We start from the raw sequence: 27,133 nt of genomic DNA on the forward strand, positions 1-27,133 counted from the left end.
TGCCGGCTTCCCTCAGGAATTAGAGGCTTCCTCCCGCCCTCCCGCCTCCCGAGGCAGGAATGCGAAGGATCAGCTTTCAGCAGCGCTGCGGCTGCCGTTCCGGGGAGCTCCCAGTGCAGGCCTTTCATGAACTGTCGAATTAACTGGTTCTGTCCGTCCAACTGGGAGAGCAGCTCTTGCTAAAAATAGCGTCCTGCCCAGCACGACCTACGCTCGCCAGGAGCCGGCCGCGACAGTCCCACCCCACCGGGAGTCCCCACCCCGGGCCTGGCCCACGTCCCACCCCCGAAACCGAGACCGAGGCCGCGGGCACAGCGTGGTCCCCACAAGTGCCGCGGAGGGCGGAAGGCCCGCGGGCCGAGGAGCGGCCGAGGCCGTCCGGCATGGGAGCCCGCGGCGCGGCCTCCCGCGCGCTCGCTTGGGCCTCCCTGCCGCTGCTGGGGCTTCCCGCCGGCGCGCTCTGCGAGGACACGCTTTACTGCCGAGGTAAGGCCGCGCCGCAGCCGGCGCGCCTCTCGCTTTTCCCAGGCACTTGCTGGCGCCTCTTTCTCCTTCCCCACCCTGGGTCCGTGGCGGGGGGGCGGGGCCGAAGGAAGGTGAACGCAGGCGTCGGAACCCAAGCAGGGCTTGGGGAGAAGAGTCAGGCGCTCTCTGCAAGCTCATCTTTGGTTCGCAAGAAGTCGCAGTCTCGCCACCTCTTTTGAGAAGCCTTTGCCTGCCCTTGGCCTCAGTCTTCCTATCTGGATTATGGGACAGTAAAATCGTCCAGCTTTAATTTTGACTGTGACCCCAAGAGAAGTAGGGGAACCTGCTGAAACGGATCGCAAGCATTCTGGAGATGTTTGCCCGAACGCAGATGGGGTGGAGAATTTGTTGATGGAAGGGCTGGAGGTGCCCTCCCTGTGACGCCCCCCAGACCCCCCCCCCCCACCGCCGTCCTCTCCCGGAGCTCTGGACCTAGCATCAGCCCACGGCCCCCGCGGGTGGAGATCAAGGGGAGACGCACAGCAAAGTTTAAGAGGTCACCGGACGCGCGAAGATCCTTGCGGGAGAGGAGAGTGTGGAGTGGAAGAGGGGTGAGTCGCAGCCCACTCCTCAGTCTGGTATCTGCATAGTCCCTGGGCTAAAGCTGGGATTTTACCTTTGAAATCCCGGGAAAAGAGCGCAGTCCGGCCACACAGAGGGGCTCAGCAAGCTAGCTGAGCCGGGGAAGGGGAGTGGGCGTGTGGACCGGCCCAGATCCGGGGCAAAAGAGGGGACCAGGAGCCTGTGCCGTCAACCGAGGGGATCTGCGCTGCCCAGTCCGGCCGGCGCGGGTAGTAGTGGGGTCGACTGGCCAAACAGGTGCGCTCCCTCCCCTCCCCTCCCCGCCTCCTCTCTGTCCGGGCCCAGCGGGCGGAGCTGCGGGTGCCGGGGCCTGCGATTGGCGGGGCTGGGCTGGCAGAGTGGCCGGGGGAGCCCGGGAGCCCAAGCACCGCGGCGCAGGCGGAGGCGCGGAGCCGGCCAGAGCGCGCTACTGCGGGGTCCGCCGCCTGCCTGGCGGGGTCCAGCGCCTGCCTGGCCGGCTCCGCTCCGCTGCGCCTGGCTGGCGCTACTGAAACTTTCGTGCGCCCCGCGACCTCGCCGCCTCGTGACTCTGGCCCTGTGCTGCTCGGGCTCCGGTGCCTTTGGGATGGCAGAGCCCAGCGGCCAGGCTGGCGAGTAGAGGTAAGAGCTAGGCCCCCGCGAGTCCGTATGAGGGGGCCTCGGGGTCTTGCGGGGGTCCTAGAGGGATCCGGGGTTCGAGGGGACCTGGTGACCCTGATGGGTGGTATAGTGGTGCCTGACTGAGGAGTGGGCTGCGACTTTGCTTTACCCACCCCTCTTCTACCCTACAGCCCCCTATGCTGCGAGGATCTTTGCGTGGTGAGTTGACCCTTTAAACTTTCCTGGGCGCCTCTCTAGACAGCTGGGTCCTTGGGAGAGAACCGCGCGGTGTTACAAGGAAGGCAGCCCCAGCTGGGGCTCGCAGCCGGTGGGGGTTGGCTGGGGGCTTTCTGCAGCCTCCCAACCCTAACAATTCCAAGTTGTCTCCCCAAACCTCGGACCTTCCTCATCTACTCCTGGGGGTTGATGTTTGGGCAGCCACTCCTCTGTGGCCAGAGCCAGGCACCCCGGGGCACCCAAGTTTTGGGTGTTGTTTTGTTCGACCAGTAGCCACTCCTCAATTTTCAGGGGGGCGGGGTTATTGGAGTGAGATCTCTTTTCTGTTTCCTGGGCTGCCTGGAACCCTACCCTCCAGAAAACATCTTGAGCAAGCAGAGTGGGAACAGGGACCAAAGCCATCTAGGTGCCAGTCCCCAGCCTCGTAGGAACACCGTGGGCTTTTCTTGTTTCTGAACGGTCTATTCTCTTGAGCTGTCTGGCTTGAGTCATATGGAAACTGCGCCTCTCCTCTCCTGCCCTCTTTTGCTACTTAGGGGGGTAATTAATTTTGATTGAGGGTGGATAGGCAGGTAGCTTGTCACAGGTTTGTGGTATGAGGATCATCCTTTTTAATGATCATCTTTATTTCCCCTCAATGTCAAAGCCAAATGCCTTTCTGTTTTCTTGACCTAAGACGGTACACCTGAGAGTTAAAAGCATACCAAACACAGGCTTTGGAGCCCGGAAAAACCCAGCCCTGCTGTTCATTAGCTGTGTGTCCTTGGGCAGGTTTCCTAACCTCTCTGAGCTCAAAGTTCCCACCCCAGGGGGATGTGGTGAGGCTTTTGTGAGGTTAGGCATGGAAAGCATCTGGCTCATAGGACAACAGCCTTGGGCTGCCAGTCTGCATCCTGGAGCTTGGGCCTTTTTGCTGCCTGAGGGCCCCAGACCCTTTGTGACTCAGTTTCCTCTCCTCTCAAAAGTTGGTGTGGACCAGCCCCTCTTAACCAGCCTTTTTGAGAAAAGTAGACAGATGCACATACTCTCCAAGGCATGTGATTTCACTGGGTTTGTAAGCCTCCGATTTAAGACAGCCCCATCCATCCCCCTCCTTGTCATGAATTATTCGGAAGATATAAGGCCTTCTGTCTACCACTGATCTCTTCCCATCCCATTTGGATGCCTGGTGGTTACGGTTGCAAATATCAGGGGAGTGCAAGTGCGCTAATTAACCAGCATGATAGGGAGAGGGGCTGACCTGTAGAACCTGGCCAAAGTCACCTTCAAGATCATCGAGCTACCCCATCCCTATTCTTCCTTCCCCGAAGCTGCATCTCCACCTGGAGAGCATCTAATCTCTTTTGCTGGGATCCTTGAGTGGCAGCCCACTAGGCAGCTGGTTTCATGATTGGGCAACTCCAGTCTGTTAAAAAATTCTTCCTGTTTGGAGTAGAAATCTGTGTCCCTGTTACTTCTACCCACTGGTTCTAGTACAACCCTTCAGGCATCTCTCATTGGCTCAATTATTCACTGTGGTCCCCTGATGCCTGGCATTCTGTTCCTTCCCTGAGGCGTTCAACACACTGAACTGAGCCTGGCAATGATCACAGCACCATTTATTGAGTGTTTATTATATGCCAGGTCCTGTACTGAGAGCTTGTACAGATACTATTTCTGTGCAGCCTTAAGACAGCCCCATGAGGTGAAATCTTTTCTTATCCTCATTTTACATATGAAGAAACAGGTTTAGAGAGGTTAAGAGACCTACCCAAGGTCATACAACACATAAGGAGCTAGGCTGCATCCCAAAACTAGCATCTGCCTTTATCGTTACTTCTGTCCTGTGCTGGCATGCGTGTCCACTGTGCCCACACACTGTGTGTGTGTGTGTGTGTGTCTCAGTCTGTGGTGTTTGCTCGCAGTGCTTTTCTCACAATTACCTGGCGCCCCTATTAAAATGCAGATCTTTCGCCTCTACTCCAGACCTAGGAATCTGTACTTTTTAAAACTCCCCAGACCATTCTCACGCACAGCACAGTCTGAGAACCACAGCCCCAAGGCATGCTTAGGGAAAGAATGTGGCATGTGGGTTCCAGGAGATCTGAATTCAAGTCTTGTTTATTTATTGGCTGCTCTGGGTCTTTGTTGCTGTGCACAGACTTTCTCTAGTTGCGGTGAGCGGGAGCTACACTTCGTTGTGGTGCGTGGGCTTCTCATTGCGGTGGCTTCTCTTGTTGCAGAGCGTGGGCCCTAGAGCGCGTGGGCTTCAGTAGTTGTAGTACACTGGCTCAGTAGCTGTGGCTCACGGACTCTAGAACACAGGCTCAGTAGTTGTGGCACATGGGCTTAGTTGCTCGCGGCATGTGGGATCTTCCTAAACCAGACCTCGAACCCGTGTCCCCTGCATTGACAGGGGATTCTTAACCACTGTGCCACCAGGGAAGCCCTGCATTGGTGTTTTAAATCCAGTGGAAATGCATCCTCTCCCTGGAGGGCTGCTCTGCTGGTCTGTGGGCAGCTCTAGAGAAACAGCTGAGCTGCGGCTGGCTGGGTAGGGCTGGTGCCAGGAGGGGTGTGGGGTACGGGGATCGCCTGCACTGGCCTCGGCTGGGTCCCAGTCCCAACCTCCTAGCCCTGCTGTACACAGAGCACTTGTTTCACCTTTATCCTGTTTGATCTCCTGAAAGCACCGAGTTAGTAAACATCCATTCTACGGAAGAGGTCATTGGAGTCCAGGAAGCTACAGTGACACGTCCAAAGCTCTACCGTCTGGGTGCATGGGGGAGATGGTAAAGTCAGAACTTGAACCCAGGCCCCTTGACAATAAGCACAGGTCTTTTTCGCGCTGCCTCCCACACCTCATTGTTTTCTGCCCCACCTGGTCGTGGCTTTGGTGCCAGAGTCCTCGCCCGGATGCTGGAAGACCTGGGTTCTGACTGGGCCACCACTGGGCTGTGTGATCCTGGGCAGGGCTGGTCATCCCTTAAAACTAGTTTCCTTGTCTAGAAAGGGTGGGGGGTGTTTGGTTAGATCTCTGAGATTCCTTCCAACCTTGACGTACACAGGTTACCTTTTTCGTTTTTTTGCATTTCCGGGGGCAGGGCGTGGGGTTCCATGATGGACTCGGGGCATGGGTGAGTTGTTGGTGGGGTTGGAGAGCAGAGTGCTGCCCTGGGGCTGGTTAAGAAACCAGTTGGAAGGGCTTTTGTGAGCTCAGTGTCCGGGGCCCTTGGGGAGCTGGGGTGCAGTGGGGGGGCAGCAGGAGGGTGCCCGGGGCAGAGTGAGGTGGATTACTCTGAACACTGCAGGAGGGTGATGATGGGAATGACTGGGAGTGTGGATGGGAGCTGAGGGGGAGCTGGGGCCCCAGTAGAGCCCCTCTCTCAGCCCAGGACAACCCTGGCCGAGAGACCAAGAGAATGTCATAGTCTCTCATCTACCTCCTGAGCCACTGCATGTCTCTCCATGGGGCGTCCCCAGCCTTCCTTGAGTCCAACCCCTCCCAACTGGAGTCTGTGTCAGGACTGGGGGCTTCCAGTGGCCTGTTCTCCATGCCCAGGGCGGGCTCCCAGCAGCCTGGCTTCGTAAAGCAGGCCCTTGTCAACCGCGGCCTCTGCCAGCCACCTGCCCTCAGCTCCCCGTCCATCATGCCTCCTTTCCCCTCCCTGGGGGTGGGGCTCCCTGTCACCCTCCCACGGGATCAAACCCATGCTCTCTGGCCTGGCCATCAGGGCCCCAGGCCTCCTCCCACTTCCCTCCCTGCCTCTTCTCTCTCTGTTCTTCAAGCTCCAACTGTGACTCCTGTATGTTCTCTCTCAACCACTGCTTCATTGCCCAAATTCTAACTGCCCCTCCGGGACTGGCACAAATGTCACTTCTGCTAGTCTCATCGCTAAGGGGGAGACATCCCCCTGGGCGGTTCTGGTTTGTAGCTCTTACCAACTCCCTTGCTTCACACTTTGTCATCAGCTTGTCCATCTCCAGAGATGGATTCTGAACTTCTTGAGGGCAAGGCCTGGCTTTATCTCTCATCTCGGTGCCCACGGAGTGGGTGGGGCCTGGCGAGGGCCTTCCTTGGTCTAATAAACGCTCATAAAGCCTTGTAGAGTTGGACTGGCTTGTAATCGGGCTTGGTTTTTATGCTCCTGGCTCAGAGCTTTTTGCCTGCACCCCGCTTCCCCACGCAAACAGGTGGGGGTCCTGTCTGTCTGGGCTCTGGGTTAAGCTAGCTCCAGCCAAGGGATGCACGGAGGGATGGCTTTGGTTTTTGGAAAGACTTTCTGCCTCCTTTGGCTCATTCTTGCTATTTAAGAAAGTCTGTTCTGGCTTTGTGGCATCAAAGACAGAGAGGCCTGGAACCAGGTCTGAAAAGGGTACCTTGTCAGCTCCCCTGCCTGCAGGCTGTACTTCAGGTCTCAAAGCAGCGTAGCCAAGATTCATCTGATTCTCTAGAATTCAGAAGAGAGTTTGTAAAGTATTTACAAAGGGTCTGCAAGGTCATGCGGATTGTGTTGGGGGCCCAGAGACATGGCCCCAGAGGCACCCAGGGATTCCCTTGACTTTTCTAGGGATGCGCAGTTCTTTGCAGTCAGAATCTCCGGGGAAACTGTCTGTCCCTGCGTTCAGCGAGGGCTTTTGAACCAGGAAGAGGCTCTCCATCGTGATGGCTCCCCATTCAGAATGAGGCTCTTGTGTTGGGGTCATTTTCCCCGCTAGTATCATTTGCTGAGAGTGAACTCAGGCAGTAGCAGGTGGGCGAGGAGGGACCAAGGAGAACAGGCTTTAGTCAACACCCACACAGCTGGGCCAGGTGACCAGGGAGGAGCTCTCTATCCCCAAGGAGGGAGCTCCCATCTCCTTGTAGGTCACAGTGGCTGTTGAAGACCCATCTTGGAGTAAGGTTCAAGGAATGCTGGAGGGAGAGAAGTGAGATCGATGATAGTCTGGGTTTCGGTTCAGATGCTGCCCAAGTCCCTTGCCCGATTAGACGCTGGCAGGGGCCCTTGAAGTCCTGTCACCTCCCGTGCTGCCCTTGTTACTGAATGTCCTGCTCACTTTTGTTTTCTCAGTTTACCTGTCTCCGCCCCTGCCTCTGCCCCTGGACTGAGCATCTCAGCACAGGTGCCTCAGGGTTGGCTCCTCTGGGCCACCCTAGGTCGCACCTCCTCAGAGGGGGAGGGGAGGGAGCATGGAGGTAAATGAATAAGTAAAGGAGTGAATGGTCCTTCTCAGCATCTTTGATGACCCTGTCTGACTGTCACTGGCTGGAGAATATGTGACAGCTGAGTCCACCAGGAAATGGCTGTCTGACGGGAGCAGTGAGGACCCAGCCAGACATAATGGAAGCTGGCTCTGGATGGAGCCGCGGTCTCGGAGCCTTTCCCATCCATCAAAGCTGGCGCTGCTTCCGCGAGGAGAGAATTCCCAAAAGGCTCCGCTGGCCCCCTGATAGGGATCTGCAGGGTGTGTGAGGGATTTGCTTTTCAGCCAGGATGTGGGGAGTTAAAAATAGGCATCCTAATCCCTCGGGTCTGTGTCAGACTTGAGGCTGCTCAGGGCCCTTCGGCTCCATTATCTCACTCGAGTGGCTTGAGCCGCTGACGTGGGTGGAGGTCGGGCTGCCCATTTTATGAAGGAGCATGTGGCGGCATGCGCCCGATTTCTGCTGGAGGCTGTGCCTCTGTATTTGGTGGCAGAACCTAGGTCTGTTCCCTGGGCCCCTGCGAGGAGCCCAGTTAAAGTCTAAAGTCCACAGGCTACAGGAGGGAAGGGGGTTGATTGAAACAATAGCGGTAGATTACTAAGCGAAGCAGCAGCAAGGAAGACGCAGGCTGGATCAAGGCCCCAGGGCTTGGGGGGCTGTGGGAGGCTGTAAGTGCTGGAGCGGGAGTGTGTGGGGAGGTGGGGGTAGTGATGAGAGTGAAGCACAAAAGTACCATTGAGACCCCAAGTCGGACCCCTTGAATGTCATAATAAGGCGCGTGAACATGATACTATAGGCAACGGGGAGCCATTGAGGATTCCAGAGCACAGCAGTTAATGTTTTATCAAAAGTGCCGTGTGATGGCGTGCTCCCCCGGCTTTGCTATGGGTGTCTTTTTATGGTGTTTGGTAGAGCAGATTTTTTTTTGCCGGGGCGGGGTGGGGGGTGGGGCGGGGAAGGGCGGGGATTTTTTTTTTTTTTTTTTTGACTGTGCCACGCGGCATCTGGGATCTTAGTTCCCCAGACCGGGGATGGAATCCGTACCCCCTGCAATGGAAGCGTGGAGTCTTAACCACTGGACCACCAAGGAAGTCCCGGTAGGGCAGATTTTTATTTAAATCCTCAGAAGACACCCTGTCCCTCCCCACATCTCCTTCTGGAACCTGTACTGTAGAGGAGGGAGACTCTCATTTTCTGCTGCCTCTGGGTTCTGGAGCAAAGTCTATATCTGGGTTTCTCTGCTTCTTCCTGTTTCCAATCTAGGTTCTCCTGGTTGTCTGTCTATCTGTCCTTGCCGTGGTTGGAGGAATTAAAGGAGAGGGAGGAGGCGGTGGCTGAAGTTGAGGGAAGGCTCTTCTCTCCTGGCCTGATTCATTGAAACTTTTACAGGCTGCGCTAGTGCCTCCTTGCCCCTGGCAAGCTCCCAGACCACCAGGCTCTCCTTCCACACATTTTAGTGCCCTTTGTCCTCTAACCCATACCTTTATTAGCTCTTTGCTCTTTCCCCAGATAGGGGGAGACCCTGGTAGGCAGGATGGGAGATAAACCAGATCTCTCAGACCGTTGAAAATCTGTCGTCCGCCCATTTTAGAGTTGGGCAGACAGAGGCCTGGGTTTGCTGGGACTCAGACCCGATCTCCAGCCCTGTCTTGGGCTTTGGCTGCAACACTGTTGTGCTTTTCAGAGCCACTCTGCTTCTGAGCTCCAAGCGCAGGGATTCCCAGCTCTGTGTGAGTCCTGGTTCTGCAGCCTTGGCCCCTCCTGGGGCTGGGAGCCAGCAGCGCCAAGCCTGCGGGTTCCCGGCGAGGGCTCTTGGCGTTGGCGTAGTCACAGGGATGAGATCACTACTCACCTCGGGATGGGGGAGGATGCCAAGGTTTGGGAACTTTCACTCTGAGCCACTTGTCGATTGTGTGTGTGTGTGTGTGTGTGTGTGTGTGTGTGTGTCTGTATAAGGAAAACAAACCTGTGGGTTGGGACTTTGTACTTGGCCTGTGAACTGTGGACCTGGAAGCTGCTGGGCCATGACAAGCTCCTGGACTCTGCCGTCTCACCGATTCCAGGAGAGTGGCTCTGTGTCGAGACAGCTTGAACCTGGTTTTAGTGTTTGTTCCGTCTCATCCTGGCTCTGTGCAAGAGGCAGGACCTCCCTGGGCTGTAAAAATCATTCCTGGCAGCTCACACTTTCTGAGTACTTCCCATGAGCCAGGATCTGGGCTCAAGACTTTCCCAGGATCAGCCCCTTTGATTCTCACAACAGACCTGCGAGGTCCTGTTATCATCTCCATTTTGCAGATGAGGAAGCTGAGGCCCAGAGAGGAGGTCACCCAGCTTGGACAGGGCAGAGGTAGAGTTTGAATGAAAATCTTCCCCACTCCACAGCTCGAGGTGTCAGTCACTGTGCTTCTCTGCCTACCAGCTGCTGGGCTAATTCCTGTGGGATTGTGGAAGCATAAATACCAAGAAATTAGGTGTGATTAAGCAAGTAAGGAGCAGGAAAGGGGTGAATGAGGAATCCTAGATTGACATCATCCCCCATATTCCCCGTGCAGCACTGGCCACGAGCAGTCAGAGATGGGGAACAGAGGAGAGCAGGTACGGCTGTATCCAAGCTCCAGGAGGAAAGGGCACATTAAGCCATTCCTGGCCTGTCTCTTTCCAACCCCTGTAACTGTTGGCTTTTTTGATGTTAATTCCTTTCCTATCCTCCCCTGCCCACCCCCCCCCCCCCCCCCCCCCCCCCCCCCCCGCCTCCAGGAAGGTGCCTTTAAGGCAGGATGGTTGCTGGGGTCGTTTCCCTTTGAGTGGAGTGACGAATACTGTGTTGATTCAGATTTGGAACAGGGGTCTGTTGTTGGCTGCTGAATCCTGGGCTTGGGGTGGGAGGTGGGGAAAGAGGCAAGCAGCTTGTTCCCACCCCAGAGGGGCCTGGTATTTTGGAGAGGCTAAGGGTAGGGGCTAGTCTGGGGTCCATTAAACAGACCTGGATTGGAGTCCTAGCTGCTCCACCTACCAGCTCTGGGGCCTTGGACAAAGTTACCTCACTTCTCTGATCCTCAGTATTCTCATCTGTCAATTTGGAATAATAATAATCCTTATCTCCTAGGGTTGTTGTTAGGCTAAAACTAGACATGGAGCCAGAGAACACGGTACAATGTCTGTGCCTTGTAAACACGTAACAAATGCTAGTGATTTTGTTCTTACTTATCACTATTTGCATTATTGTTACTGAGGACCTTCTCAGTCAGCTTTACATTGGTCTTGGGATACTCTGGCCAATGCCCTTTCCAAACTTACTGCCTCTGGGAAGGCAGTTTTGGGTAGGAAAAGTCTGATATAAAGAGACTATATGAATTACTTATTTATTTTTTCTTGTAAAGATACAGGGTGACTCAAATCCACCAAACAAAAAGGTTTTTGAATGTGGGTTTTTCAGTGAGCTCCAGGGATGAATAGAGAAAAGGTATGATAGAGGAAGAGATTTCTTTAAGATGAGATTTCTTTAAGATGCTGGAAATGCACAGCATTCACATTACACTAGAGCTTGTTTTTGCTGGTTAAGTTGCTGAGGTGAGTGTATGTTGAAGCAGCCCTGCTGGGTGAAGGGGGTGGGTGGAGAGATTCAAACCAATGTGAGGTTCGGCTCCCCCCTCCCTCCTGTGAACCTCCGGGGTCCACTCCTAGGGAGAAAGCATGCCCAGTCTTGGAGAGGCCACAGGTTGGTGTGGGGAGGGTGACATATCAGGGGGGCTTCCTGGAGGAAGTGGTGCTGGAGGCAGCTGCCCTGGTTTCTGCAGACAGGATTGCAAAATCACTTCTCCCAAGCTTGCCTGGGTCTCTGTGGCAGCCCTGCAGCCCGGTCAGCTGGGAGGCCCCAAGCCTGGCAGTCAGGACACTTGGGGAGGAGGGGGGGTGATGTCCAATCCTAGCTCAGTTTCCCCCTTTAGACCTGTACATCCCTAGAGCCCCTTTATCTTGGGCACGCCATTAAAAAGGCAGGGGAAGGGTATGGATGAAGATTTGGGTTTGAAATCAGAGCTCAGTTTGTCACTTCCATCGTGTGCCCTCAGGCAAGTCATTTCACTGCCTGTGCCTCAGTTTTCCCATGTGTCATACGAGCATAATAGTGACCACGTCACCGAGTTGTTTTGAGGCGTCGGTGAGGTAATGCAGGTAAAGTGCTTATCACAGAGCTGGCTCCCGGTAAGCGCCTGTCATTAAAAACTGCTGCCTGCCTGCTGTTGTTTTTAGCTTGGGACACACCTCTTTGCCCTCGCCTCCCCTCCGCCAGAGATCCTGTTGTTGACATCCTCCTCACTAACTAGTGCAGGGATTTTAAGTATTTATATCCTTGCTGGAATTTCTCTTTGCATTGTCTAGTTAATTACCTAATTGAATGGAGGCAAACAATTTCACTTCCTTTCCTTTGCAAGCGCAGGAAATGGCCGGTGCCTTCTTTTCTGTGATTGAGATGATTATTGAAATATCTGATGATGAAGATGACCATGGCCTTTCTGCCTTGAGAGGTCTGCTCCCTCTTAGACTAGCTTAATGGGCCCCATAAATCAAGCTGCAGCCACGTGCTTGGGAAACATACATCTTGTTGAGGATGTTGATGGTTTGGCCGCTGTTTCTTTGGGTGCCAGCATGCTGTTTGGGCACCTTCTTGCCCGTTCCCGGAAGGATGGTTGATAAGACTTCTTTTTAAATATTCAGAACTAACGACCTGTGTACGTATTTGGGGAGGACTGGCCGATGGAGTATAAATCAAAACCAAGGCGTAGGGAGAAGGTGTCACATGGCAAGGAATCACTGACTCTAAACACGTTGCTGGTGTTGGTGGCGTTGCGTTCTGCCCTGCCCCTCGTGGCTCTGGGGCGGGGAAGTGCAGTGGTTAAGGGCATGGGTTCTTTTTCTTCTTTTGGCCGCACCTCGTGGCTTGCAGCATCTTAGTTCCCTCACCAGGGATTGAACCTGGGCCCCAGCAGGGAAAGCGCCGAGTCTTAACCACTGGACCGCCAGGGAATTCCCAAGGGCATGGGTTCTGAACTTGATGTCCTGGGGGCTTCCAGTCCTTGCCCTGCCACTCAGTAGCTGCATAAATTGGCATAGTCATTTAACTTGTCCTTGGCTCTGAAATGAGGGGGGTATAATAGATCCTGCTTCATAGGAATTGTGAGAATTGTTCTACACGTATGCCAGCACACGGTAAGTACTCATACAAGTAAGCCATTGTTTTTATTTAAGGATCTTAAAAAATCCCTTACTGTGTTCTTTACCCCAAGACCCTCCCCATTTGTTTTACCTCATTCTGTCCAGATAACAACCAGAACCAGCATGCCCAGGCTTCTCCCACCTCTGGGCTCCTGCTGGCCAGTCCCCTCTATTTGGAATGTCCCTGTCTTTGCCCTTCCTTGTTCCTTCAGAACTTATCTCAAGCACTGTGCCCTCCGTGAAATGTTCCTAGAGCTCCCACCCCACCAGCCAGTCCCCCTTAAATGCCTTATTATATCCTTGTTATGCCTTTTGTCTGCAACTATTGTTGGCCCAGGTATGTCCCATGGAATGGCAGTCTGGAGGATACTTTGTAAAAAAGGAGTTTTGGGAAAGGCTGCATACTTGATGCCCATTTGTACAGTACCAACCCACAGTGGCAATTTTAAAGGCTCTGAGAAGTTCTGCAATTCAGAAATCTGTCGAACTTTGTTTGCCCCAGAACTCTCCAAACCTCTGACCTTAGGACACTTTCTTCCTGGAATAACTATTGACAAAGCTTTGTGACCTTCTTGGGGGATGTGGTGTTGTAGACATCTATATAGTAGTTTGATGGTATCTCCCCATTTGACAGTCAAGGAAACCAAGTAACTGGCCCCAGGTAAACCTGTGTGTGTCTCCATCAACTCCTGGATCAAGTGGCAGGTCCTTTATGTGGGTGTTCAGGGCCAGGGGGCAAGGAAGGGCTGGCTGTGACCTGCTCTCAAAGAGCATTTGGCCTTGTTGAGGGAATGAGATGGACACATGAAACAGAGAGAGGTTAACTGCCAAATCATGCATCCCTGAGCCTGTGTGTAACAGGAGCCCTGGCGCAGTCTGCATCCCTGCCCAAGGAAGGACACGAGAGTCAAATGTCCTCTGTGAACCCAGCACTGTCCCCAGCGCCTGGGACCCCGGAACTCGGCCCCACCTGCCTCCCCCAGCGATCCCCATGGGTTCCGTGCCTCCACAGTGCTCTGGTCCCGCGGGGGCACAGCTGAGGGAGGGGAGAAGAGGCAGCAGAGAAGAGAAGAGCCTTCTGTTTATCAATGCACAGTCTCCCCTTCCTTTCTGGGGAAAAAATGCTCTCTTTCTGATTCCTCTTTTATTATGGGAAATTCTCAGGGGAGCAGTTACCTGACAGTGGGAATTATCTACTGTCTTTATTCTAGTGCCTGTCTGCCTAAATTCCTTCTTGGAGTAATTGCTTTTGGTGATTCAGAGCTGCTGAATATTGTTTTAGGAGAGGGTGCCGGTGCAGAGGCAGGGGGATGCCCACGAATGTGTTTTCAAGGGTGTTGTGGGCGGCCAGCGGCACTGCTGGTGGTGGTGAGGGTGGTGTGGTAGATGATACAGTTCTTGCCTTTGAATCGGTCCCCTCTCATACTGACAGTGCACGGGTGGCACGGGAGCTCACTTGACTGTGGAACTGGGACAGGTTTACTGTAGGAAAAAGAAGAGCTGAAAGGCAAGTGTCAGATCTGATGGGTTTGGTCAGCCCTCACCTTTGGCGTTTAGTCCTGGCCATTGGCCCCAGCCTGACCCTGACCCTGGCTGTTGTCATGTGGCCTCCCGGAGGGCCAGGGAGAAAGTGGCGACTCCTAGGAGAGCCTTGAAGGAGAGCAGCTGCTGTGAATCGGCCTGCCCGTCCCTCTGGGCAGCCTGAAGTGCTGGCCCTGGACCCTGCTGCCTGGGGCACTGCCGTCCCCTGGGAGGGGAGGGCAGGTCAGGGTGCCTGCTTAGTGGGATGCTGGGAAGGGCATGAAGGGAGGATCTCAGCGCGGGACTGGGAGGTTTACCTGCTCAGTGGATAAAAAGGCAAGTGTGGGCATTTCCTCCCAGAAACGGTCCCCAGCAAATGCCCGGAAAAGGCCCGATTTCAAATGAGTGAGTGTTCTAGACGCGGAAGGGAAAGCCTGGATTACAAGGTTCCTCAGGTTTCTCACCTGGAGCTTATATGGGCGGGGGCGGGGGGCAGCATGGTACAGGGGCTTCAGTGGAATCTCTCTACCCCCCCACCCCTCCCTCACCCAGGGAGAAGGAGGGTCCAGCCCCAGAGGTGGCCTGTCCTTTGTCTTAACCACTGCCCTCCCCCACTCCCTCCGTGAGACCTGGACACTGCAACTCCCTGCCTGGGGGTCACATGGCATTTTCCTCCCCATTTTACAGATGAGGAAGTCGAGGCCCAGGGTGATCTGTCCAAGTTCCCACCGGACTCCCAGTCTCCTGACTCCAGGTCCAGGACCCCTGGGGGCTGTAGTGGGGGGGTTGGGAGGCTTAGCGTCAGCCCATCGGAGGAGGGGATGAGCCCTTTAATGGGAGAGTGGTTTCTCTTGTTCCATCACCATCTTAGTTGGAGTTGGTTCTATGACTGGTTCCTTGAGTCTGTGTAACCATCTGTTAGACTGGGAAACTCCTGAAGGACAGGGACCCTTTGTCACCCTGGAATCACCCCTCAGTGCCCAGCTCGGTGTGTGTGTGTGTGTGGTCAGCTAGGGGTCTTTCAGGCATAAGAGGCAAAGATCCCATCAAACTGGCCAAAGTTAGAGGGGTGTTATGGGCTCACATATCCACAGAAGCCAAGGAAGTGCAATGGACCGTAACTGAATGAGCTAGGCCGTGATATCTGTTTCTCTCCTCTCACTCCACCCAGTTCTAAGCTCTGTTTCTTTACTGCAGTGAGAGTGGAGGAAGTGGGTCCCCAGGGAATATTGGGGCACTGGCCCCAGAAGAAGAGGGAGCAAACACAGGCAAAAACAACAGAAAGCCCAGAAACACGATGCACATGTCATGAATGGCTGGTAAATTCAATGGATTTTTGTAGACACTTTTTTTTTTTCCTCCAAAGAAGGAATTTACATTGGAGGCACATCATATCCTAGAACAAAACCAAGCAGACCCTGGGCCCTGAGAAGGATCCGAAGCCACAGCTTGGCTCAGCAGGAAAGAGCGGCATAATTGATTAGTGAAAGGGGTCTGCGCCTCGCTGGGAGAGGCAGGGTCTGCATGTGCTCTGAGGGCCCGGGTGCCATCCCTTGTTGGGTCTGGGTTTTGGTGTTATAGGTGCTTTTTTGTTTGTTTTTTTTTTTGGCGGTACGCGGGCCTCTCACTGTTGTGGCCTCTCCCGTTGCGGAGCACAGGCTCCGGACGCGCAGGCTCAGCGGCCATGGCTCACGGGCCCAGCCGTTCCGCGGCATGTGGAATCTTCCCAGACCGGGGCATGAACCCGCGTCCCCTGCATCGGCAGGCGGACTCTCAACCACTGCGCCACCAGGGAAGCCCTATAGGGGCTTTTAAGGTTTGAAAACAACTGGGTTGAAACTAAATAATGTCGAAAGACTCCTCCAAACTTCGAAAGACCAAATACATGTGCTTGGAAGCCATTTCTGGCCATACGTAATACTGTCCTACGGAACCGACAGGTAAATTGTAATGAGATAGGACATGATGAGGGGTGATGGTTGGAGGCTGTGCTTCCTGGCACTCTGAGGCTCCAGGGAGGCCTTCTTGTCCTCTGACTGTGGCATCAGTGAGCTGCACGGCTCCTGCCTGCAGGGGCACATACTTATTGAGCGCCTACCATCTGCCAGGCACTGTTTTAGTTTGAGTGCCTAGTGTTTGTCACTGTTTACCGGGTTGAGAACTGGTATGATTTTAGGAGCTCCTGTAAACCGCCTCTGGTGCCTGAAATTCCACCATTAGTGGTTGATTTCTTTGGGTTAAACATTGCCCTTACTAGCTTAGGTGCTAGGTACTAATGGGATACTGAATGTGTATCTCATTGATCTCTAAGCCCTATTTGGGTTGCAAGTTATTATTTGAAAGTGTGGAGACAGAGGAGTTAAACAGGGGACCCGGATAGGACATCGGGCTGGTGGTGGAAGTCAAGATTTGCACGTTGTACGTCACTGTGCCTACCCCACCCTGGGTGCTAAACTTAGCAACCGTCAAAGATTTTAGTCATCAAATCGTTTTTAGCGGTCATTGTTTTCCAAGTTTGGATCCTAGAGAACAAGAACTAAAGGTCCTTCCCACCTCTGGCCCCCCGCTGCAGCCTTCCAGGTCCTTCCGCTCAGATGGGCGGCTCCTACTGTGGCCGCCGCGGCTAGCTGCTAGAGGAAGTTGCCGGAGCCGCCCTCCCACTCTTCCCAGCTGGAAGAACCGTTGTCTGCCCCTACCTGGTCACCTTCTGGCCCCTAGGAACCCCTTCCTCAGTGACAATAGCCGCCACTGACCAGTCAGCAGACGCTGACCCTCCCCCCAACCCCGTACAGTGGTTACAAGTATGTGTGAGATCTGGAGTCCGACTGGGTTCAAGACCAGCTGGGTGACTATACCACTCTTTGCTGACTTTCCCATCTGTAAAATGGAATAACAGTACCATCCCCCAAAGGATTTATGCAGGTGTCATTGAGATAGATGATCACATCCCCAGTTCAAGACCTGGCACATGAAGGAAACTCTACATGGGATCTTTTTTTTTTTTTTTTCTCTTTGCCGCGCCATATGGCATGTGGGGTCTTAGTTCCCCGACCAGGGATCGAACCCGTCTTAACCACTGGACTGCCAGGGAAGTCCTGATACATGGGATCTTCGATGATTATAATATCATTACTGTTCGGGGCCTCAGCCAGCCTTCCCACGGTGGGTACCAGCCTCCAGCTGCCCGACTCTTGCCTTCCCAGACACTGCACCTCCTGGCCCTTTGCATGTAGATGCCTTCTGACCCTCGGAGGGTCCTACCCTGGCTACCCTCCTCTGACCTGGGAACCCCATTCACGCTCAGGGTGTCAGCTACCCCCGAACCTGGACTACTTCCAATCCCGACGGTAAGTCTCTCGCTCTAATCCTCCCTCCAGAGTTCCAGATGGAGAAGTGATTTTTACCAGATGTTCTGAAGGCACATCAACTGGTCTAACATGGAAATCCTGTTCCTTCCACTAAAACCACTTCCTCCCACCCCAACCACCCCTCCCCCAGCCCCGACTTCCTGCTTTCAGGTGAAGGCTGCGCTGGCCAGGCCACCCGGGCTGGGGAAGCCCTGCCTGGTGCCTCCCCTCCTTTCCCTCCTTCCTCCTTCGTGAAAGACCAGTAGTTCCCTTGGCCACTGGTTCCTACCTCCATCCCTGCCCCCACTGTCCACTAGGCGATGCCCCAGCCACTGCCTCCTGCTTCCCCCTGCACCCCACCTCCAGGGGACCTTTCTAAACCCAGGTCTGATGGACCAGAGTGCGAGGGGCCTCTGCTTCCCCGTCTCTCTGTTGGGAGGTAATATTTCCACTTCTCAGGGCCGGGGCTGCCAGTGGATTGAGCAGTGGTGTGAGTGAAAGCAAAACAGAGGTGGACGAACTAATAATTAACAGATGTCAATTGTTAATAGCTTCAAAGTACCACCAGGGCCCCAGCCCCACCCCCAGGCGGGAGGAAAGCTCACAGTCACTTGACCCCGTGGACGAGATTGATTCCCAGCCAGCTCGGGACAGGGTTGACTGAGAAAGTGACAGGTACCGTGGGGTGTGTGTGGGGAAGGGGGGCGGGGTAAGTCCCATTGCCAAGGCCCCTGGGCTTTGACTGACCGATTCCCAGGGGTCTTCTTGGGACGAAGCCAGTGGCTGCTGAACTAAAGAGGAAGATCAGATGGGTAATGGGGAAGAACCATGATCCGTCCGGAGTCCTGGTTCCCCAGTTTGATCCAGACCCAGGCTGCCGTCCTCTCTTCTGGGTGATTGCAGGATGCTTCTAATCGGACTCGCGCCTTTGTTTGCTCTCCTACAGTCTGTTCTTTACTTAGTCACTAGAGTGCGTGTGGTTTTTTTAAATTTAAGGTAGATTGGTTCAAGTCGCTGTCACTTCCCACCGCTCTGGGAGCCACGTGTAACCTGCCCTTGGCCCTGCCGTCTGGCTGGCCTGTCCCGGCTCACCTCCCCTTCCCCGTTCTCACCACTCTTCAGCCTCGCTGGTCTTTCCTTTGGTTTTGTCCACCTCTGGTCCCCTCTCCTCCTTGGAATGTCCCACTTCAGCTCTCACCTGAAATGACCTTCCTCCGGGACCATGTGTCTCATCGAGGGTGGCCCTTCCCGCGATCTGTTAGTCTCTGCCTCAATAGCGCGCATTACAGTCTTAACTTCCACGTGTGTATACGTGTGCGTGCGTGCGTGCGTGCGTATTGATAGTTTTTTTAATGCTTGTTTTCGTTTGTTTCACAGGACAGAAAGCCCAGGAGGACAGGCTCTCTGTCTGGCTTTTCGCCGTTAGCATTTGGCTGTTTCTGGTACATAGTAGGTCCTCAGTAAATATTTGTCAGATGAACGCATGGATGGGTAAATGGAGGCCTCAAGAGAGGCAGACCCTTGGCTAGGGTGACCAGCCGTCTCGATATGCCCAGGACTGGTGGCGGGGGGAGGGATTTCCCAGGACATGGGACTTTCAGTTTTAAAACCACTATAGTTGCAGGGAGACCAGGATGAACTGACACCCTGCCCCTGCCCAAGTGTCCATTCCTGGAGGACTGTGATTTTCGAGGTCCAGGTGCTTTTTAATGTTCACAGTCTTTAGAAGGAGTCCAGGCAGGTGCATTCCTAAGGACAGTGTGTGGGGGAGGGCACAGGGGCTGCCGGGCAGGTGGGATGCCACTCCCCACCTGGCTGCTCTCGGCCTCACCTGAGCTTCACGCTGTCCCTGTTAAGCTTGTGGCCACAGCTCCTCTCGCCCCGTCTTTGCAGAGGAGATTGACTTGACACGCCTGAGGTCAGCTCCAGATGGCCAGGCCAGGGGCCTTGTTCCAACAGCATGGCTGGACCCCACTAGGGCTGCCATAAAAAATACCACAGGGGGGGCTTCCCTGGTGGTGCAGTGGTTGAGAGTCTGCCTGCCAATGCAGGGGACACGGGTTCGTGCCCCGGTCCGGGAGGATCCCACATACTGCGGAGTGGCTGGGCCCGTGAGCCATGGCCACTGAGCCTGTGCGTCCGGAGCCTGTGCTCCACAACGGGAGAGGCCACAACAGTGAGAGGCCCGCGTACTGCAAAAAACAAAACACAGACGGGGTGGCTTAAACAATAGAAATTTATTTTCTCATCGTCTGGAAGCTAGAAGTCCGGGATCAAGGTGTCGGCAGGGATAGTTTCCTTTGAGGCCTGTTCTCCTTGGCTTGCAGGTCGCTACCCTCTTCCTGCCTGTTCACCTGGTTGTCCTCTGTACACGTGGGCCCCTGGAGTCCTTTTGTGTATCCAGTTTCTTCTTGTAAGGACACCAGTCAGATTGGACTATAGGCCCCACCTCGATGGCCTCGTTTTAACTTAATCACCTCTTTAAAGACTTTATTTCCAAACAGTTACATTCTGAGGTACTGGGGGTCGGGGCTTCAACGTGTGAATTTGAGGGGAACACATGTTGGCCCATAAGTCACCCTAGGCCTGAGTGACCACCTCCAAATATGACCTCGAGGGCGGTGGTGTCAGGCCAGTGGAGCTTCACCCAGGGCAAGAGGCCTCCTCTTCTTGGGGGCTGGAGGACCCCAAGGGTAGGTTGTCAGCCTTAAGGCTTGGAGTTTTCTTCACCTCCACACTGTTCGGCTTTTTCTATTCCTTCCACATTTGCAAATTCTCTCAAGAGAGAAACTGTTGGCGGTTCTCTCACCTGCCTGGGGCCAAACCAGGTTGGCTGGTTTTGTCTGAACTGTAGTCCCAGCCTGCAGCCTCAAAGCTTGGGGGTTCCCTCCTGGTGCAGCCAGCCCCCTGCTTACCTCAGAGCCCCATCCTCCCTGAAGCAGCTCTTCCAAGCCGAGTCCGTGGCTCCCTGCCCCTGTGCCCCAGCCCTAGCCAGCCTGCCTGGAGCCGGAGTCCTGTTCCTGGCGGCCCCAGGACTCGGTCAGCACCTGGCACACTGGAGGAATCACAGGGTTTGAGGAAAAGAGAAGGAAGGCACCTTAGGAGCGGTCTGGGGTGGCCGCTGAGAGCGCTGGAATAGACTGTCTACAGCCGAGTCCAGGCTGTACCGCTCACTAGGTGACCTTGGACAAGTCAGGTCACTTGTCTGAGCCCCGGTTTACTCCTCTGTAAAATGGGGAAGTGGTAATAACTACCTGCCGGGATTGCTGAGGAAGTGAAATGATAGGAGCTCATTTGAAGGATTTCACATGGTGCCAGCCATGTAGTAAGCGCCCCACGAATGTTAATTTCTGTCATTTGGGGACCTAGTGGGTTTGGAGAAGAGTGTGCCTCTGTAACAGGCCTTCCTGGGCGGCTCCGAGGCTTATCATTTCCTGCCCCACCAAGGGCATGGGTGGGGGCCGAGGGAGAGGGGGCCCCGGCTTTGCCACCCAGCCCCTCTGTGATGTGGCTGTGTCCCTCACCCCCTCTAGGCTTAACTGTCCCTGCTGGTCACGATAAGGATGAACCCTTGCAGGCTATGGCCCTTTCCCAGGTCCCTGGACAGCTCAGTAGCCATACAACACCCTGGGAGACGGGTACTGTTATATTTTCCCCCCTATTTTGCAGAGGAGGAAGCAGACGCTCAGAGAGGTGAAGTCGTTTGCTCTGGGTCACACAGCGGGTGGCTACAGAGGCAACTGGGCTGCCTCCAGAGTGGCTGGTCCCTGAGCCCCCTTGGTGCTGAGGTGTGGCTGTGGGCTCTGGGGCTGTTTGGGCTGACAGGATGGCAGGATCAAGGAGCGTTGGTTGTTTGGTTTTTTTGCCTTTTTTTCTTCTTTTTTCATTGTGGCTGCTCTGAATTCTGAGCTGTTGCTCCCTGAGGCTACTGGAGGCAGGCGGACTGGCCCAAATCCGGCATATGCAGCCCTATTTGATATGACCTGTGTGGTGTTTGTGTTAAAATGTGCACGAGTTGCTTACGTGTAATAGTCAGGAGGTTTTCAAAAATTAAAATCTGGTAGCTACTCTTGAATCAGATCATCCGGCCATTGTGGACCTGCTTTCCAGTAGCCTCGCTGTGGGCTGGGGCGTGAGTGCTCCTTTTTTTAAAATTAATTAATTAATTAATTAACTAATTAATTTTTGGCTGCGTTGGGTCTTTGTTGCTGCGTGCAGGCTTTCTCCAGTTGCGGCGAGCGGGGGCTACTCATTGCTATGCGCGGGCTTCTCATTGCGGTGGCTTCTCTTGTTGTGGAGCATGGGCTCTAGGCACGCGGGCTCAGTAGTTACAGCACATGGGCTCAGTAGCTGTGGCTCGCGGGCTCTAGAGCGCAGGCTCAGTTTAGTTGCTCCGTGGCATGTGGGATCTTTGCGGACCAGGGCTCGACCCCGTGTCCCCTGCACTGGCAGGCGGATTCTTAACCACTGTGCCAACGGGGAAGTCCCATGAGTACTTCTCTGAGTCTGGCTGGCCTGCTTCCCTCCTTCTCTTCCCTTCCTGGCTCCCACTGGCATTAGCCCTCGAGATGCCTGAGCTGGACAGGGCTGGGCAGGTATCGCGAGTGTGGCCCCGGGAGCCCCTCTGGGGAGCTCCCTGCTGCTAAGGGAAGGCAGAGTCATAATTCAAGGCAAAATGAGTGGCCCCGGAGAGATGTCCAGACAGTGGTTGGGGCTTTTGAGCTCCGTGCCAGGCACTGGCCAGCCCTGGAGGCTGCAAGGAGATATTGGGGACACAGACTGTCCTCAGAAAGTCTGCATCTCAGGGGGTGAAGGTGCCTGGAATGGGCTTTCAAGCAGGATGTTATTTGAACCTGCACAGTGAAAGCACAGGGGCGTTCTAGGCAGAGGGAGTAGTGTGAGCCGAAGTTCAGAGGTGGGACCTCAACAGGCCTCCCCAGTTTGAGCTTTAATTGGGCGGGTCCACCTTCCAGCCCCTCCCCACGTGGGAGCCAGGCCGGAGCTTAGGACTTGCTGGAGAGTGAGGAAGGGGTAGGGAGATTCAACTTGGAGCCGCCGTGACTTGGGAGGACAAAGTTCTGTGTGTTTTCAAATGTCTAAAGGCTTTTAATCTCTAATTCTCCTTTTAAAATGGACTTTATTTTTTAGAGCAGTTTGAGGTTCACAGCAAAATTGAGCGGGAAGTAGAGAGAGTTCCGTGTTCTCTGCTCCCCACACACACGACCTCCTCCGCTATCAACATCTCACACCAGGATCTGTTTTCTAATACATAAGAACAGCCTATTCCATGATTTAAAATAAAATCATTCCAGAAGGGTATAAAGTGTGAAAACTAAACCTCTCCCCTTGCTTGACCCCCCACTCAACACACACACACACACACACACACACACACACAAAAGCACGCTCCCCAGAGTAACCACTGTTTATTTTGGGAAGAGTACACAGGAACCTGTTTCCGTGCCTCCATGGATGTGTACATCCAGGGGCTTGTCCCACGTATCCTGCACCTTCACCCTGCAGCACCCCATGTCTGCACATGCATCTCTGCTTCCCGCTGCAAGAGGGCGGCACAGAATTCCATCTTCCGGAGGGGACCGTAATTGATTCCGCCAGGCCCCCCACGATGGACATGGATGTGGTTTTCAGGGTTTTTTTTCCTGCTGCAAACAGGGGTACGGAAACATCCTTGTACATCTGTTCTTGTGAGAGTTTATCTGAGGGATAGGATGGAGAAAGATTACATGAATTTAAAATGAATATTTTATGGATTTTAATTTTTGATACACTTTGCCAAGGCGCCCTCCGCAAAGGTTGGGGTCATTTATACTCCTGCCCATCATGGGTGAGAAGTGATGTGGTCACGAGCTTCTCCTGCATGAGCAGTGGGGCTGGGCTAGGGCTCCGGTAGAGTTTGGGTGGGCTTTATGGGGTGGGACCCAGCTGGAAGTGGGGGCCTTTGGAGTGCATTTTTCTCAGTGCTCTTTTGAGCTCTCATTTATGCATATGTATCCATGGAAGAAATCTATGATTCTGTTCAACAATTTAAAAAAAAAATCATCTATCATTCTGCAAATTGCTTTTTTCACTAAGATATTTTGGAGAGGTTTTCCTAGTTAGGACATGGACCTCTACCTCACTATTTCTATGTGCTGCATAGAACATTCTTCAGTCTAGGGTGAGATGGTTGATTTAGGCCCCCTCTGCAGGTGTCTGAGGACCCCTGGGGTGTTTCAGGGAGCATCCTTTGTGGACCGCATCAGGCTCAGGTGCCACTGTCGCTTCTGTCTAGAGAAAGTGGTTGTTGCTGGGAATGGCACAGATGTTTTTCCCGCTGTGAGCTCAGAGCAGAAGTCATGGTTCTTCCTTGGCCTTGAACTTGGGTCTGGCCCTTCTCTAGGTTCTTCTTGAGCAATGTGCGGGTCCAGGGCATCTGCTGACTTTGTTCCTTTGGCCCAGGGCTCCCCTCTGCTCAGGGAGTTGCTGCGAAGCCAATTCCTACTCCCCTTAGCCATCCTGGTTGACTGGTCATGTGGGCCCCCATTCCGGTGATCCTGGGGCAGCCACCCCCTGTCTGCGGATGAACAGACCTGCCTCTGGTGGGAGGTTGGCAGGAGCATAGAGCCAGGAGCTCACTCATTCATCTACCAGCATGACTTTCCTCATCCTTCCTCTTGGAAGAGCCCCTGTGGTGTGTCTGGGTCTGGCTGAGAGTATGGTGGTGCAAGTGATGAGGGAAAAGACTCATTTAGCCCCTACCCACAGGTGATACTAGTGGTCAATTCTGGTGGCTTCTGCTAAGGGCTGGGAGGACTGGAAGGCTTCTGGCTCTGCAATCAGGGGAGGCTTCCTGGAGGAGGTGGTATGGGGCCAGCAGGGCAGGGAGACAAGTGTCTGGTCTCTGAGGGAGCCCCTGGGCAGAGGCAGGAAAGGGAGGGAAGGGTGTGTGGAGGGGCCTGGCAAACCTCCTTAAGAGAGACTCTTTAGAGAGAATGGGGGGACCACTCGGAGGCTGGAGAGCTGATAAAGGGGTATTTGGAGCCAGACAGACTAGAGCTCAAACTCTGGCTCTGTCAGTTTCCAGTTGTGACTCCTTGTACCATCACTTAACCTCTCTGAGCCTTAGTTACCTTGCCTGTAAAATGGGATAATAATAGTGCCTCACTCAAGGGCTGGCAGTAGGGTCGTCTGAGCTCTTGCCTGGACAGTGGTTGGCACAGAGCTGCACAGGATAACTGGTATGGGGTAGCATGCAGGTGAATCAATCACCTGGGCATGGGATGATGACTAGAGCTGGCAGCGAGGTCTGGGTGAGGCCAGAGACTTCCCGAGTGGAGTCCCTAGGAATCGGTGATGGGCTCGTGCTAGTGAAGGCGACAGAGGTGACAGAGTTGACCCCCTTGCCTTCTCGGGTCCCACACCACCTTGGGGAGCATTGTTTGGGGGCCCTGTCTGCAAAAAGCAATCCATTCATGAGTCTTTGGTGGGTAGGTCAGGAGTCTTTGAGGGCAGGACCCAGGCTGAAAGATGGCCCTGGGAGATCCCAGGAGGAGAGGAGGTGACAGAGGGAGGGGAGGATTGACAGCAGCCCCCAGGCTTGGGGCTACACTCAGAAAATGTGGCCAGAGATGATCTCCGAGCAGCCATTGGGCGCGTTGTCATGGCGCCCTTTCTTCCCGGGTAATTAATGGTGCTTTCATCCCTATGGAGGTTGGTGGTGGGTACAGCAGTGTGGCTGGGCGGGCGCCAGGCAGATAGTCTGAGCCCACTCCAGCCTTCCTTGGCGATTTATCGCCTGTCAGCCCTGCTCTTTGGGGACATAAAACAAGTTCCCTGGGAGGCGGCCAGGGGCCCTGAGGCCCTGGGCTAGGCTGTCTGGGGCACAGCGGCTCCAAGAGGTCATTCTCCAGGAGCTCTGCCAAGCCTACCCCACTGAGGGGCTTCAGGATAAGCCAGAACAAGCAGACAGTGAGCACAGGGCTTGGTTCCTCCATGGTGATCTGACCATGCAGGTGGGTGGAGACGGAGCTCTGAAAACGTCAGGGACTCTCAGGACAGCGCACAGCCAGAATCGGGGCTCCAGGACGAACCTTGCTCTTTCCCCTTCAGCCCTTGCCTCTAAGCCATGGGTTCTTTTTTAACCAGGGACCCCAGGAGTCTCTGGGTGGAATCTGGAGTGTCCATGAACTTGGACAGGAAAAATAAAATCCCACCTTTTTTGCTAACCTCTAATTACAATTCCAAATTGTAATTCTTTCATTACAAATGTAGGTGGTGGACCACAGTGGCATTAACTGTTCTGTGATTTTGTAGAAATCATAGAAACACAGGAACTACCACGTCATAGTATAGTTTTGTGGGTATCTTGAATAATGCTTTTTTTCCTCCTACTTCAAAATTATAGTGGCTCTTAGAACGGTACCTTGTTATTTAAGGCATTAATAAAGAAGCAAACATACTGCTAATAATTTTAAATAATATTTTGATAATCATATTTCCATGTAATTGGTTTCCTTTGTAATCCTTGATATTTTATTTTATGCATTTAAAAACATTTTTCTGAGAAGGGGGTCTTAGGCCTTACCAGAGGCCATAGGAGTCCACGGCACCGGAAAAGGTGAAGGACTCGCAGGCTTGGGTACCCAGGCTGCTCTGACCTCCCCCCAACTCACTGGTCAAGGTGTCCTGTTGCCAAGGGGACTCGTCTGCACTGAACCAGCCTGCAACGTGTACCCAGCTCCTGTGCTGGGCCTTGCATGGGGGTGGGGTGGGGAAAGAGCCCCTGGTGAGGGAAGACCTTGCCCTCCAGGAGCTCCTGGGCTCCTTGGGGGTAGGGGGCGGGGAGCAAGACCTGCACCTAAACTGGCTGTACCAGGGGCCCAGGAGACCCTGTGCTGTCGGGGTTCAGAGGAGGGAGAAGTCACTTCTGCTGTGGGGCCTGATCCCGGGGTGGCTTTGTGGAGAAGGTGGTTTTGGACTTGAGCCTTGAGAATTTTGAAGTAAGAGACATGGGGAAAAGCCAGCAGGAGCCCAGGCATGGAGACCGCAAGCCTGGGTACGCGTGGCGAGCGTGGAGGAGGGAGATGGTGGGACAGAGAGCAGAGGGATGGTTTGGGGGCCCTGAATGCAAGGCAAGGAAGCTCGTGCCCATGCTGTCGGCCCAGGGAGCCTCGGTGAAGTTTTCAGTGGAGAGACATGGTCAGGTGTGCAGTCCAGGACAGTCCCTTTGGCTGCTGGTGGAGGGACGATGGGAGGGGATGGGGATGGGGGCCCATCTGTCAGTTTGGGGGCTGGGTGGCCAGTGAGGCGACTGGGCGGTCCTCTGATGGGGGATGTGGAGACCTGAACGGAGCCCAGACTGAGGGTCCTCATGGGGACAGAGCAGGGAGTCGTCCCCGCTGTGGGATGAGGGGAGTGGAAGGTCCCCGAGACCTCAGGCTCTAGAGTCTGAAGTCTAGAATCCTGGCTCTGTCGGTTATTAGCTGCGTGGCCTCGGCCACATCGATTACACCCTCTAAGGTTCATTTCCTCATCTGAGACTTGCGGTGATAATCCCACCGGCCTGGCAGGGTTGTTCTGAGCGTGAAATGTGTTTAAAACTCAGCACAGTGCCAGGCACAGAGGGAGTGGCGGGCATGCCGTCGCTATGACTTTTTATCAACCTCTTGGGGACCCGCTGGATGGGAGGGGCTGCAGGGAGAAATGAGGCAAAGTCTGAGGTTTCAGATCCTCACGGAGGCCGGGCCGGTGTGCCGGCATCTGAGAGACCAGGTCCATCCCCCAGCCTGGGCCTGGTGCCACCTTCCCTGTTGTTCCAAAGAGCTGGGGCAGCTGCCCCTTCTCCTGTCTTCACCTCCTCTGTCCAGCTGTCCCTCGGCAAGGCCTGCTCTGGCGCCTCAAGTGTAGTCTTTCAGGAAGGATCAAGCGCAAGTTGCGTTTATTT

General features: G+C 54.4%; 1 protein-coding gene across 5 annotated transcripts in view; it reads left to right on the plus strand.

Annotated features, from left to right (window-relative positions):
* The window catches only part of DAB2IP (DAB2 interacting protein), a 193,728-nt gene that overhangs the window by 23,865 nt on the left and 142,730 nt on the right, over positions 1-27,133 (plus strand). The window contains exon 1 of one of the 5 annotated variants that reach the window (XM_033427266.2): positions 178-486. The exons of 1 other annotated variant lie outside the window; for it this stretch is intronic. In XM_033427266.2, the coding sequence (XP_033283157.1) occupies positions 384-486 (103 nt within the window). In that variant the 5' untranslated portion in view covers positions 178-383. Of the gene's footprint in view, positions 1-177; positions 487-552; positions 1,077-1,319; positions 1,345-1,435; positions 1,708-27,133 lie in introns of those variants that run through there. 3 more of the 5 variants (XM_049710764.1, XM_049710765.1, XM_033427273.2) reach the window with 3 other exon arrangements.

This window comes from Orcinus orca, chromosome 6 (genome assembly GCF_937001465.1).
Source record: "Orcinus orca chromosome 6, mOrcOrc1.1, whole genome shotgun sequence".
Classification (NCBI taxonomy): Eukaryota; Metazoa; Chordata; class Mammalia; order Artiodactyla; family Delphinidae; genus Orcinus; species Orcinus orca.